Source organism: Nicrophorus vespilloides, unplaced genomic scaffold (genome assembly GCF_001412225.1).
Source record: "Nicrophorus vespilloides isolate i.1.1-1 unplaced genomic scaffold, Nicve_v1.0, whole genome shotgun sequence".
Classification (NCBI taxonomy): Eukaryota; Metazoa; Arthropoda; class Insecta; order Coleoptera; family Silphidae; genus Nicrophorus; species Nicrophorus vespilloides.
Genome location: NW_017096067.1, coordinates 32,730 through 47,879, shown reverse-complemented (window position 1 = coordinate 47,879; position 15,150 = coordinate 32,730). Strand labels below are relative to the sequence as shown.

Below are 15,150 nucleotides of genomic sequence, written 5' to 3'. Positions count from 1 at the left end.
AACATGTAGATTTAGGGAGACAAAAGAGGGGGGCGATTCAGCTGTTTGTTATTTTAAACGCGGCGAATGGGCGCGCGCTCCTCTCCTTCCGTGCATCCATCCATCCATCGGGCCCTTTTTAACGTTTTGACAGCTAACATCATATTCCTCATATTGTTTCCATTATGATCATCCCTAGTCCTCATTGTCTTCTTCGGACATCGCTTTTTTTACGTTACGCTCCGTTTGCTCCTCTCTATGTGATGCATAAACGTTTCTGCTGTACCTTTTATATACGTACTACTTGCATGGGTTTGTTTTTTTTACGTTCGTAATTTTATTTATTCCCGTTTGCTCTGCCATTAAACGACGAGGCGTAGAGCAGCAACTCGACTTTGATACTATATTTAAGATATAAAAGCAGGTAAAGTTGAGAGAGCGAGCGGAAATATGCCGGTAATGAATTGCACGTGCGAAATGCTGTTATACCAGAAGATGAGAGGTTGTGAACGTATTGAGGAGCGTTAATTGCGAGCGCTAATTGCATCATCGCGGAAGCAAGCGCCGGTCCGCGTTTCGTTTGCTCTCGCGCTCATCATTACCTATTGCCATTTCTTCTCTTTCATTCGGAATTGGTAAACCAGATTCCTAATTACTCCTCCGGGCAATTAAGCTTTTGCAATTCCCTGCGGTTTCAGGGAAGCACAGCCATGCAGAATACTATCAAAGTTGCGGTCTGTCTCTCCTTCTCTCCCGCGGTTCAAATTACAGATTCCATTTTACGGCATTTTATTGTTTAATGTATAAAAAAAAAGTCTTTAACGCTCTATTTATATTAAACATGTAATTAAAGACACCCAAGATGTAAAAAGTTTGTTTCTAAAAAAAAAGCTGCATATATATTGCTATTTCCAGTTTCCTCTTATAATAGTTGTCTAATAAAGTACAAGTCAACTGTACTAATTACATGATAAGTCATAATATTTGAAACGTTCCAATTGCTTATTCCGTATATACCGTAGAGGGCAATTAGAAATGTCTTGTATCTATCTGGCAATGCGTGAAATATTCCGTATTCAGATTTCTGAAAGCGAGACCCTTAACCGAGTTAAATTGAGGTTGAAGGCGGTCGGACGGACAGGAAGAAAGATGCGTGTACTCGATAAGAGGAGAAACGATTAATTATTACTTCTTTTTTTTCCGGTGCAATTGCCTACCGATCAAGTGGTGTGATAGCGTTTTTCACGTTTATATGTTTCCTTTCCACGCTCTTTCTTTTCTTGTTAATTCGGAAGAATTGCTTCTAGTGAAAATGATGAACGCCAAGGGGAAGGGAGGAGACAAAAGGAACCACGCGTGATGGGATTCCGTCACAGTTGGCCATGCTTCTATATTGTAGGGGGTTTCCCATATTTCGTTGTTTCCTCTCTTTTCTTTTTTGTTGTTGTTGTTTCTTGTTATTCATCTTTACACTTCATAACTGACTCATTAGTTTCTAATTTATTTTCGTGAACAGTCTGGATGTGCGTGTTGACTGCGAAACTAATGGAGAATTGGATCGCTAAATAGGTTTCTTTTATGTACTTTTTTTCTTTCTTTAATATTAATTTTATTTCACGACGCCCACGTAAGCGTAACTAATTTTCGTTTTCAGAAACTACGTATTTCATTAATTAACGAGTTTTTTTTTTGAGCTTCATTCAGGAAGTTTACAATTGGGGAAATAAAAATATAGTTATTTAATTGGGGTTTGTTATGAGAACATTTGTATATTGTCGGAATCATTATATTTATTCAAGAAGTTAAATCATTTTTATATTTCATAGAAATAATTCTTCTTTTAGCAATTAGATTGATAATAATAATAATAATTCGTTGGCATTTACTGCTAACGCAATCGTGACATTCGACCCGGATTATTTGTTTCTTCTTATTTTCGTTTCTGGTTCGGCCATGTCATAAATTTGAATAACCATTTTCGGATTATCGTGATTTATTTCTAATGAGCGTTTCGTTCTGTCGCCTGCCTCTCTGTCTTTCTCCTGATTACGTTACGTTTCATGCTTCCCGTTTCACGCTAATCCATTAATTATGTAATCTGCCCAGCGTGCTGTTATTTAATATGTTATAATGTATTTTAATGGGATTCGGTGTGCGTCCTCCTCCACTTCCAAAAAACTTATACAATCGAAATATCAAAATGTATTGAAGATTTAATTAAGATCGAAAAACGTGTCTTTTCTAGCATATTTTTTATTCGTATTTTATTAAATTAAGATGTTTTACATGCTTTATTCATTCTTTTAGCAATTATTTATACAGTAAGTAATTGCTTTTTTCTTCTTGCATACATCCATATCGTGATGCGGTGTAATTTATCATGGCTGTTCAATTAATTAGCGCGTCGGAGGTGGCGAAAAAAAAAATTGCGTGCTTGGGGTTGTTTAGCGGAGGAGTTCAGGGTTGGCCTCTCTTCCATTTTTTATTTCTATTTTTATTTAACGTCTATTTTTCGAAGGGCGAACCGGCGTCGCCATTAAATCATGCGATTAATTTCCGAAAGGGCGCACTTTAACCTTTCCATCCCCTGAACCTTGAGATTATCCTCACTTTTTACGTGTTTTCTTGTTCTTCTATTGCTCGTTCCTATTTCTCGTTCTCGTTCTATTATCCTCTTGTTGCTACCCTAGAATTATGTTTGGTTATTGTTTGTTTATTGCGTGTTTCTTTGCCGCATGAGCTGCGTGAAATGTCGTTAAGTAATTGGGTGTTTGTTACCAGATGCCGAAAATATCGGCGCCGAAGGGCAAACACGAAGACTTTTTTTTTTAATACATTAAGAAAGTCGGAAGGAAATTGGATGAAGTGGAGTGAAGTTTTCACGCCGCCGCCCTACTCAATGTAGGAGCAAAAAAAAACGACTTGTAAAGAAATTACTCTGCTTCTCACTTTATTTCCAGCCGGGAATGAGTTTTTAATCGTGTTTTAGTTGCTTTCTCACACTTAACTACATCGAGTTATGGTATTAAAGTGATCATTCTTTACAATAGAGTCGTATACTTGATTGGCGGAGTATAACAATCTGTCGTCGACGCTATAGAGATTTGCAACGTTCGTTCGTTCATCAAATACTGGTCGCAGATTTAATAGAACTGGAGCAATGTTTTCTCACAGTTTTGCGCACACAATACATTGAATACAAGTTCTCCCTTCGTTTGCGTGTTGTTATCTATTGGCGAATAGTTGTTTTCTTTATTTTATTCTTCTTCGGTAAGGAGCAACCCTTTCTACATACACGTGTTTGATGACAAAAAAAAAACCTAATGGCTTTGCGATGAATAGGAGAGTTAATCTGCCGAAAATAGGGCATATAATAGTTGCGTTTAGATGCAAGGAAGGAGTCTTTCCTAGGAGATCACAGAGAAAGGAGAGCAGGACAACTTGTTTATTACAAGCCACTTTGGCACCCCTTAAAAGAAGCTATGCACCCTTGGGGCAATCGCCAAAAAGCTAGGCGAGGTGAGGCCTAGATCTCCTTTCTTTCGTTGTTTCCCCTAGAGAAGGAGAGTAGTTTTCCGTGATAATAGTTGTTGTTGTTACCGCAATGATGAATCTATTAGAACGTCCATTAAGGAGCCCCCCTTTCAAATCTCTCCTCGTCCATTCTTTCGCATGCACTTCTTCACCCCTGCAGAAAGAAAGCAACTATTCACACTATTTATTACACGCGTTCGACTATTTTAAGAAAACAAACTATCCTAGAATAGAGCACTAATGTATCTCATTTAGTAAGGGGAATCATCCCTTTGTCGACATTAAAACATCTCATGATATTTTTTTTTCTTCCTTGAGCATTTTGTATCTAGTTTATGATGCCAAGTCGGTTCACAGAATAAAATTTGGTTTTACTCGTTGTTTGCAGGAATGCTTTGAAATGAAATCTACAATAACTTTTAGTAAACAATATGAATATAAAGGAAGTTTTATCAAACTTTTAGATTAAGTCTGGGGGATGGATATATGTATTGCAATAAATAGCACAATGTAACAAACGGTGTCGAAAATTCTTTATGAAGCGGAACGCATCCGCTTTTCCGGTGATAAAATTTGTCGCGAAACTGATTTTTAGTCTTTCGTCAGTTTTTTTGTTGTTGTTGTGTTTATATCCCTTTTTTTTTGGGACCTTTTGGCGAAAAATTGCCCGTGACTGATTTTATGATTTAATCCAGCCCATTTCACCGTTTGGCCCAACGATTTCCACCCTTTTTTCTCTCTCCTATCCCATCCACATATTTCGTTCGTTTTTTTTTTATTATTATTATGACTATGCGCCCTTTGTGCGATATTTTTCTGCTCGATTTATGCTGTGGGGATGAGCTGTGGACAAGCATTTTTCTCGTAGTAGCATAAGATATGATGGGATGCGCTCACACAAAAAAATAACGCGATTATTATTTTTTTTTTATCTGTGCGTTCTTTCTCTTTCGGAACTGGTTTTCGCGCTTGTCCACTTGTTCGTCTCCTCTCTCTAGGGTCCATCCAGCCAACGAACTTTCCCAAGATAACTTTTCGGCAATGCACGTGTTTGCATGCGAATCGCAAACAATGAATGACAATGTGACCTGCTGAAAAACGACTTAACTGTTGAATAATTACCTTGCAACCTGATGCAAAGAGAGGGTTGCAAATGGTCGCGATGAGATTGCAAACAATATGTATCATCAATACACCGTTTACTCTCTCTTTTAAAACAAAATTAAGTTGCTATTTTTATTTATTTATATACATACAAAAAATGTGTGAGATTTTTAATTCATTAAAAACGTAGTCAAATATTTGCTACATTGAATATGATATGAGAGAGAAATTGAAAATGCAAGTAATCGTGAAGTGAAAATATCTGCATTATTCATTCTTCCAGTAATGGCTGAAAAGTGCAGAACATTTCTCTTTTTGGGGTGATTCAATAGAGAGGAATAAAAAAACAGTATTTACCGGTAAAAAATGTAATATCTAAAGCGGATTTAATAGTAATGAGGGTGGCTAAGTGTCGGATTTTTTGGGGATTTTCGGTTTTTTTTTTCTTCTATTATTGCTATTGTCGTGGTTGTTGTTGGTAACCCCCCAGAGTGATTCCTCCAAAAAAATGATGCCAAAACTGGGGGCAGATAGTGGTTATTATGCATTGGGTAGGTGCAAGAGAAGAGAGAGAAAAAAAATGAATGAATGAGAAGAGAGTGTGGAGTTCATTAACATAACGGAACAGGGTCTGATCGATGAGCTTAGTGCATGTGCACAGGGTGATGTTTAGTGGCCCTTTGCAATGCGAGAGAAAGAGATGCATAGAACGAAATTACTCCCCTCGCGCCATTCGGATTACATAATATGTATACGCGTAATCACATACAATGGGACGATTTTTTTTTTCTCAGTTCTTTTTCAAATGGTAGCGCATTGAAAGCCGCTGCAGAAGAACTGCAATTTTGATGGATTGGCAATAGAATTATAAAAAGAAAAGAAAAATCATTCGTCCGGGGCGTACTTGTTTTCCCGATGATTGATCACCAATTTTCGAAATGCGAAATTACTACTTTTTGCCGTTATTTTCCATCTTGCACTTAATACCAAAGTCACGGTGCTTAAACTTAAATGCAATTATGTCCAGAATTTTGTATATCGTTCGATGTTTTTCAAACCATTATATTTTTAAATGTGCAATGTTATTTAATAGGTGACACTTGCCGAGTAGCATGTTTAAAATCATAGAGTGTAAAAGTGTATATTCTATTACTACCTCCGCATTCCCAAAGGGTGCGTTTTATCAATACTTTGTTTCCTAAATCGATTATCGAGATTGGACGATAGGTTTTGTTTGAAAACATCTGCTCATAAGTAAATAGTAATTATACTAATTAAGTTTTACTTTTTGTTACAGGTACGTGGACAGTAGCAGCAGCTCTTCAACCCGCAATGTTTCGTAAGTTGTTACTAGTCGCAGTGAGTTATTGCCGAAGTTGATACGCGTATTTGCTGCACCCTTTGGATTTGATCCTTTGATTAATCGATGCGCTTTGTTCGTGTCGGGTTGCGCGCCCCAATAGACTCCGCTCACTCTTCATAATTTAATATATGTACGCGATGTGTAATACCGTTGTAAGTCGGTTTTTTGGATAATTTCACAAGCACAAAGGCTTCGGTCCTCCGATCAATTTATCATTGCACCGAATCGCACTCCCAACTCTTTTTGATCCCTATCCTTGCATTCTTCTTCATCCAGACCTATCTACCTACGGTCGTCCGTTTTATTACCTACTTGGATTATTATGTATGCATCACAATCCGATAAAGCGCAGCACCTTTTTGTTTCGGGCGTGCTCAAAAAAGGAGGTGATGAAACAATTCGGAAGCGGAGTGTCGAATTTCATCAGGGCACATTTTGTAACAATGTGTTCTATCGCAAGAATCAAGTGTGCGGCAGAAAAAAAAGAAAGGTCCCGATTGTGGCAAAACGAGTTTCATTCGCCGGAATCCGGAAAGTCCGGAAGCGAAGGGTTGGCGCGTGCCTAAAAAGGGCGGATCTCTCTTATCTTCGTCTTTGCATCTTTTGCTGCTGTATAAAAGTTTTGCTAACAATAGCACTTCGCTTTCTTCCATCTGATATATTTCAATTATTCAACGGAATTTCATTTAATTTCACTAATAGTTATGTAAGTAAGTAAGTAAGTACTTACAATTTGGTCATATCGATGTACTTTTGACATCGTTATTAAAAACGGGATTAAGTTCTTCCATTATTTACGATGTAACCGTCATCACGTTGTTTTCGAGCCTTTGAAGAGTGAAGAGAGCAAAAGAAAGAGGGTCGTTGTCGTCTCTTTGTGTATTGCAGTTTTCGGTGGTCGAAATGTGCATTCAATGAAATTAATGGTTCGCATCGACCATAAATTACCATCATATTGCCTGTCAATAATGAAGCCCCCGGGTTGAAGCGGCGATTGTTTTCCGCCCTCGATTTAGACGTGTATATTGGGGTGCGGATTCGAACTGACCTCTGTCCTCTCTTCTCTCTCCCTCACTCTCCCTGCATTGACCAAACGCAAACGCAAACCCTCTATTCAGATTATTTGTTTTCCGGTGACAATACAATGTTTGTTTGATTGGATATGGATATTGTAATTCACAATAATGTAATTTCGAATTGTAGCAAATGTACATTTTGCTCAATTTCCATATAAATTGTCAGAAAATTCAGTTAACGTACTCAATGTTCAAACGAACGTACACTTAGATCTATTGTCATCGTATGCAGATCGAATTAATGATTTTTCTATCTGAAATTGGGTCGTGATTTACGGTAAAATAATTTGTATCCTCGCATTGTCATTCAGATTGAGCCAGTCAGTTTTTTTTTTCTCTCGTCTTTCCGTTTGATTCGCGTCGAGCAGCAGCTGAAATGATTTACTGAATTCACATTTCGATAATTATGATTGGCAAGCGTGTAAACGCGTTTCGGGTGTACAAAAAAAAAAATGAGAAAGGGTTGGAAAATGCAAATCGCGTCTTGCTCTTCATCACAATTACCGTTTTTTTTTTTTTCCATTTCGTAGTTGGTTCACTTCGAGGGGGTTTCGAATGTCAAATCTAACCTGGTGACAACCTCTCTGGGGTGCGCTGCCGTTGTGTCACGCTGGAAAGTTCAATTTCAGATTTTGGCCCGTGGCAGATTTACTCTCTTTTTTTTTGTCACTTTCTATTTGTTCTTTCTTCGTCGATCGTAAGTAAAGAGGAAGTTTATGTCCGCAGGCTTTAATGCACAATCCATTAGCGTTCGACTCGGTTCACACGGACGGGCAATTTTTGGGGGCCACCCGCCGCCACCATCATCATCCCCCATGCGTTTCTCTCTCTCTCTCTCTACGTTAATGCGATTTAATTCGCTTTAATTAGGACCCATTAAGGCGAATTAACCGTTATTGAAACTTGCCCTCGTGGGGATCCGTTTTCCTAATCCCTTTTTTTTCTTTTCACCGACAACATCATACTCCAATAAATGTTTTAAACACACTGGTTTATGCAAATTACGTTCCATTAAGAAACGCTTCGGTTGACACGGAAACCGTTTGCGAAAACAACATGCAAACAATTCTAAATCAAAATCTCAACAAATCCCCTGTAATAATTTTAATTTGTAATTGCCAATGTTCAATTAAAATTGAACCCCCTCTTTTTTTTGTAGTTTCGGTTAAGAATACGACCGAAGTTGCTACTTCTCCTGCTTGCAGTAAAAGGGGTGGATTTTCTATAAATTAATCCGGGGTTTCAATTTTCGTTCGGATCAATGACAGCAGTAGTTTCAATTTTAAAAAAAGGTACTACACGGATATTAAAGCACTTCGTGTATGTATGTTTTTTTTTTAAACAACGTTAGGGCAAACTTAAATTTGAAAGGTAGTAAAGAGGAGAAAAAAAAAGAACGCGAGGGGTAATAAATAAACTCTAGTTACTAGTTACTTTTACTACCATCCCCTTTTTACTTTTTCCGTTTCGCATTGATAATGAAACATCCCTTTTTTTTTGCACCCTTTTCACCATCAATATGTAGCCTAGCTCCTTTTTTTTTCTATTATTACATAGTAGATACTTTAAACTGATTCGTGATTTATCGCAATCGATGTTTTTTTTTTAAAGTGCGCTAGTATAGTTATACATATATATTGGGGAAATCCCTTCTTTTGTATAGCCGCAAGTTTTTATGAAGTGCTGATCGATGAAGTGCATTCAATGTTTCTCTCTTTGTAAATAGGTTTTCGATTAGGCATTGTGGGTAGGCCTTATCTGATGGTCGGTTTCGTAACGAATTAGGGCTCTCTTTTAATTCTTTTGAGAAGAGAGGAGTTCCTTCCTTTTTGTTGGAAGCGTGCACAATTAAAAGGGATTTTTTTTTCCTTCTGCATAATTTATGGATTACAGGTGACTTGACTATTGGGATTTTAAGCATTCTTCTTCCTTTTGTTACGAGTATAAATTAATTTTTATGGTCACATAATGATTGGGTTTAAAATTTGATGCAAATTCGTGCTTTTCTAATGCATTCTGGAAACTATAAAAACTGTAATAATTGATTGAGATTTTATCATCATTCTACCTTACATTAGTTTTTTTTTAAATATATACCCTTTACAATTAGTCTATAACTTTCATTCTCTATTTATGTTAAATGCATGACAATTATCCTATCTGTAGTATTTATTTGTAGTAAGTAGTAACAATAATATTAGTTTATTTTTATTCCAAGTCGATCAAGAGTTTCTTCATTATTACGATTCTCATATATTTAAAATTGTTATTATTTAAGTTTGAAAGAGATACCATTAAATTTTATAATAAAATACAATTGAATTATGGGACAACCAAAGTCGTTTCTGGTGGGACAACCAAAAGTCGTTTCTGCTACTTACCAATTGTTATGGTAACCAATTGGTAAATATAAACAGTATGTTTATTTTTCTTCTTTTTTGTTTAACATTTATTTATTTTGTTCCGTCGGCAATCAAAATACCGAAACGGACGGGCAAAAGCCGCCGCGTTCCACTCCATGCAAACAATCACTGTGTCACTTTTTGTTGCCACGCCTCGTTTATATACTTTATTACACTTTTTTTCATGTCATTTTTTTTTTATTATATTCGCACATCCGTCCAACCCAAACCAACCCCCTTCACTCTCGACCTTATTTTTATTGCACAAGGGGTTGTTGCGCGTTGCGACCATTGTCTCCCCTCGACGCTACCGGACCCAAATAAATATCGGGAACATACGAGCATTCCTCCTCGCACCTGCCCTCCTTTTTGAGTTTCTTGAGCACTGAAATTGATTCTTCGGACAAGTTAGACTTGAGAAAAGAGAGACGGCACGCGTGTCGAGTTGAGCTGCCGGTTTTTGCTGCAGTCTGACCGCATATACCGAAACTTGCGGAAGTCTTTCTTTTTTTGCACATTTTTTTTTGTCGTTTATTTATTTGCCTACCATTATTTGTTTCTTTCATCTTTGTTATTGCATTCCGCTGCGCATCGAGCATACTTTGCTGTATGCAAATTGACCGACCGACCGACCAACCCGAAAACGCAATCATCGATTGTTTAGGTTCTCGTTTTGCTCTTTTTCAATTAATTAATTCCCCCGGCGCAAAGACGCGCACGGAATGTTAATTAATCAAATTCCGGAGCGAATAAAAACGCCTCTCTCGCTACTTGACAAGTAATTTGTGCAATTATTTACCAAGTGCAAATATCGGTTTACTTACATAATGCAATTCTCTTAAAAAAAAGTACTTGTCAACCTGCTTCTAAAAAAAATGTCACTTTTCGCATTTCCATCGTGTTTCATTTGAAGATAACTGAAGAAAAGCAGCTGCATATTTTCTAACTGTTATATATTTTATTATCTCTTCCTGTTTTTTTTTTAACAGTCGTATCTTTGATTCCAAGTGTTGAGTGAAAAGCACGTACCAAAAAAAGAAAGGTCCCGTCCCGTCCTGGAAACCAATTGAATCGAATTTTCTTTGGCACGTTCATTCATCTGCTTTCGGGAAAGGGTGTTTCTGTTTTTTCTTGTTTGTCTTTCTCTCTTTTCTATATATGAAATGCACTATTTGTTTAGGGTTCTGTGTTTATTGGATTAAACTAAGCCTGATTTACTGCATTATATGTTTCCAATTAGAAATAAGACGGCCTAATAATTAATTGCAGAACACCACAATCTTTGTGATTAGAGATTAGTTTCGTTGTAAATTTGATATTGTATAGAGTTCTTTTTAAACTTTGTTTCTTTTCTCCTTAGTTCGCTGTAGATTTAATTAAGTTTTATGATACGACTCATAATATAAATGGGGACATATTTCGGTTCGGCCCATTTCTACGCTCCCCAACACACATTACTCATGACTTTTTATTCTTTCTTTTCTTTTTCCAACATGCTCGGATGCGACACTTCCACAAAATTTAAATAACCCTTGCTTTTCTGGAAATTTAACTAAACTAGAAGAACAACTTTTTTTCAGTACGTTTCTTGTTTTAAGCTTGCTTTAAATTATTACATTGGGCATATTTTGTAAATACATGATAAGCTATTAATGAGGAGCGACGCAATTCAAACTATTAAATAAGATTACTATTATCGTAAAATCATGTTTCGCTTTATTAATTCGCACGTGAAATTGCATAATTAACGTTATTTAGAAAATATCGCTCGATTTCTCTGCGCTCATCAGAAGCTTTCGCACTTGGTTTAATTTAACCATCCGGCTGAGGTGAACGCTAATTTCGTATTAGCTAAGCTCTCGCCGTAATTATTATTTTTATTATTGAAAGCAGCGTATCTAATTGTTATTAAATTCATTCACTTGTACGAGGAGAGGCAATGAAAACAACAACATCAACAACAACTACAACAGAAACACACACACAAAAAAGAAATGAAGAGAAATTAATAGCGATTCTTCTTCCTGCATATTTTCACTCTCACTTTTCTCTCGCTCTTTTCCTTTTCGTTTCGTATGCAATTTGTGCTTGCAATCTATTGTTGAAACTTTTTAGTTAATCGTTGAATATGCAAATTTTGAGATTGTTTTGACTGACGAATACGGGACTCGATTTAATTCTATGATCAACGATAACGTTGCAAATGATTATAGCCATGAACATTTCGAATGGTATAATCATATTATCTGCTATAGGATAAAAGGGTAATCCATCCATCCACACACCACACCACCGATTTATCTGTCAAATCTGTGAAACGTCAATGCTTTTGGGTCGAAAAAGGGTTTTTCTACCGCAAAAATGTAATCTGTCCCTTCCGCTGTCGCTGTCGCTGTTGTTGTTGTTGTCATTGTCTCGTATACAAATTCCCTAATCTATTGAAACCCAAGCGTTTACCGAAAATATGAAAACAAGCTGTCGGCTGTTTGCTCTTTGCTCTATCTGCATGTCATGGATCTGTGATTGTCCGAAATTTCGATGGACAATATTTGTTTATTCACGCAAATTACGCGATCAGTCGTGGCTTTCCGGTGGCTTTCGTTCACCTCTGCAAGAAGGGCGATCGACTCGTCGCTCGACTCGCTCGGCCGAGTTTGGATGGAGCGAGTCGAGCGCACGTTTTCGGTTTTTCAGTTTTGCTTGCGCTCTCGTTGCGTCCGCACGAAGAGAGGAAGAGATGAGACGATCCAAGTGAATTCGTATTGGATTTTGATTGATAATCGTGCAATAATTGATTCTAGTTTGATAATAATAATAATCCTCCGGTTATTACTTGCTTAATAACACTTGGTGTTGTTTAATTTTGGGGATTTTCTATTATGTGCAATAGTTGGTACAAGTGATTACAAGATGAAAATGAAATACTTCACGGCCGGACATCGCGAATCCTACACGCTGATCGCCCGTAAACGTTACATGAAGAAGTTGCTGTAAGTTATCTTAATAATAGGGTTCATTGATAACATATCCTGCTTTTGCGTCATTCTTTTGATAAACTTGTAAAACGATGTTTGCGAAATTATCGTTATCAGTTTATCATTTTCAAATTTGGCATTTTCAATAATACTTTTAAATTGAACGGAATAAATGGAAATCTTTTAATATCAATATTCAATGTACCGATGAAATGGTGGTTAATGTAATTTAATAGAAAGCGTCTTTTCAATTATGATTTCCAATACTATTTTATTATTATGCGGGAAGTTCAATGTTCGTGCTTCTTCTTCTCCTCTCTTACAACAAATGATTTCTCTCTCTTCTATCTAATATATACATTAGGCATTAGGTTATTTGTAATTGGGCAATTAGAATTCACGTGACTCGTCCAAATCTCAGATTTGAATAAACTTTTTCGGACGTTTCCGAATTGTCTATTCCGAAGGCGTCGCATTTATTAATCCGCCTTCAAACTGTGGAAGGTAGTTGACGTTGCGTTTTCTGGATCGTTCCGCGCGGAATTTAAATGTGTCCCCGGAGGGCCCAAAAAGTAGTTGATATAACAAGGTAAAGCGCGCGCGCGCTTGTTGCTTTTCGTCTCTTACAGTTTGCGGGATTTCTCTCCGCGTTTACGTAACACACACACACATTACCTAGAAACCTACCTATTCGTTGTTCGATATCTTTCTTTGTTGTAACATTGCTATCTTTGATTTATGTGCGACGTTTAATGCTGCTTGCTCCGACTCCTTTACGTAACTGAAATCAGTTTGCTAATTGCGAATTTTTATGCGCTCATTCTATTCTGTTCTTCCTTCAAAATGTGGGTTGGAAATCTAAAAAGCGTGAACGCGCAGAAACGGCTCTCGTCGCTCCACTTTCGAAATCGATTATTATTACACGATGGACGATGATTTTGCGGTATCCGGATGAACGCCGCTGCCGCCCCTTCATCGTCATCATCATCGTTGTTGTCGAATCGAGCAGATCGCAGAATAATCGATGCCTTCCCCGACGATGATTAAATAACAACAGGTATCATCGTGTCCCGTATAAGGCGCACAATGAACGATGATCGTGATCGCGGAAGTGGAGGAATCCGCCTTCCTAAGATTGTCGCGACCGACGCGTGTAATAAATAGCAGTCCGTGATTTGGCAACATAACGTAACATCATCGAAATTGATGTATATATAAGCACGCTTTTATTAAGCCGTTGCTAGCCAGGTAATTAACTCTTTTATCGCCCGTCCGATCTCTAATCGAATGATTAACATCGAAAGCGTGCTGCGACAATTGCCCGTTTTGTTCTTGATGATCGTATCTTTACGTTTCTTTCTTTCCTCCTCTGACCTTTCGGCGTTATTCGTTTCTCTGAAAGAAGTCTCTCACTTTGGGGGGTTCCAATTAAAACAACTAAATCCAATCCCCCCGGGTGCAGATGCTACTTGCTGCTGCTACTAATACTTACTAATACTTACGATTTTCTCAAAACCGCACGTGGTTACATCAACAACAAAAAATATAAAATTAGACGTACAATACAATAATGGGCAGATGCGAGCGATCTAACTAATTTGTAATTCATTTTAACAGAAGAGCGCGTGCCGTACCGCCGCCGCTCCGTATGTTCATGTTAAATGCTAATTTTTTTTTGGTAGAAAATCATCAATTACTTGTGACCTATTGCGTCCCATATGCAAGCGTTATATTATTATTTTTTTTATATAAATACTACGACATGCGGGGACTTCGTTTATGCAAATTGTGCGATCCGTTCGTCCGGTCTGGTCCTCCTCAGATGATTGATTACGCATCATCCAAAAATGTTTTGTTTATTTTTTTTTTACTCTGCGTGTTTCAAAATGATACGTGCAGAAGTTGTGATGATGCGGAATCTTCGTCCCATTTGCTCGAATGATTAATGGATCCAACTTTGTTAATCATCGCCTAAGAGCCCTTTCAGAAAACCATCTGTGCAACAGACTGCTATATAACTGCACTCCAATTAGATTAGGATGATGTGGGTTACGATTTCAATGCAGAAACGCTTAATAAGTCGTCAATTAAATTGAAACGTTTAAATGCAATTACAAAATCAATTATTGTACGCGCGTCACAAATCGATTTCAAATAGAACTATAATATTTATGTTGCATTATTTTAATTTGCTACGGTCATTCGTTTTTGTTTCGCTTCGTACATTATTACTATTTCATATTTGCTTAATTAATATTTTATTTTTATGTTTTTTAAAATTTCATTGTAATTTTATTTTAATTTTCAATTAGGAACGTAATTCGATGCACGCGTGAAATGTGCCGTACACATTTCGCAAACGCGAAGATGATGATGTCGATGAGAAAGTCAACATATGTGTGTGCTTAAGAGATTCGTTAGGACGAAAAAAAAAAAGTTCATTTTGAGGCCTCGCGTAGAAAATCTATAATTAAGCAATATTAATAAAGCGTCCGTTGCGAGAAGTTTACGAAATCCACCACTAATTGCATTACTTGTAAGGTAATAATTACTTTTTGCAAGGTGCGATTATTATTTTTATTATTTTTTAAATTTATAATTAATAATAGGCAGATGCGAGGAAATGACGAGTCGAGCGAATATATTTCAATTATATATTTTTAATGTGAACTGATCGAAGCGTGTGTTCTTCGATCTCTTGGTCACGCGAGTCCACT

General features: G+C 37.1%; 1 protein-coding gene across 8 annotated transcripts in view; it reads left to right on the top strand.

Moving 5' to 3' along the window:
• The window catches only part of LOC108569346 (rap1 GTPase-activating protein 1), a 58,368-nt gene that overhangs the window by 19,069 nt on the left and 24,149 nt on the right, over positions 1-15,150 (top strand). For 4 of the 8 annotated variants that reach the window (XR_001891332.1, XM_017930856.1, XM_017930857.1 and 1 more), the window contains exon 2: positions 5,915-5,956. The exons of 3 other annotated variants lie outside the window; for them this stretch is intronic. Coding sequence is in view for 4 of the 5 variants with exons in the window: in XM_017930856.1 (XP_017786345.1) it covers positions 5,915-5,956 (42 nt within the window). In the remaining variant the exon portion in view is untranslated. Of the gene's footprint in view, positions 1-5,914; positions 5,957-12,202; positions 12,449-15,150 lie in introns of those variants that run through there. One more of the 8 variants, XM_017930860.1, reaches the window with a different exon arrangement.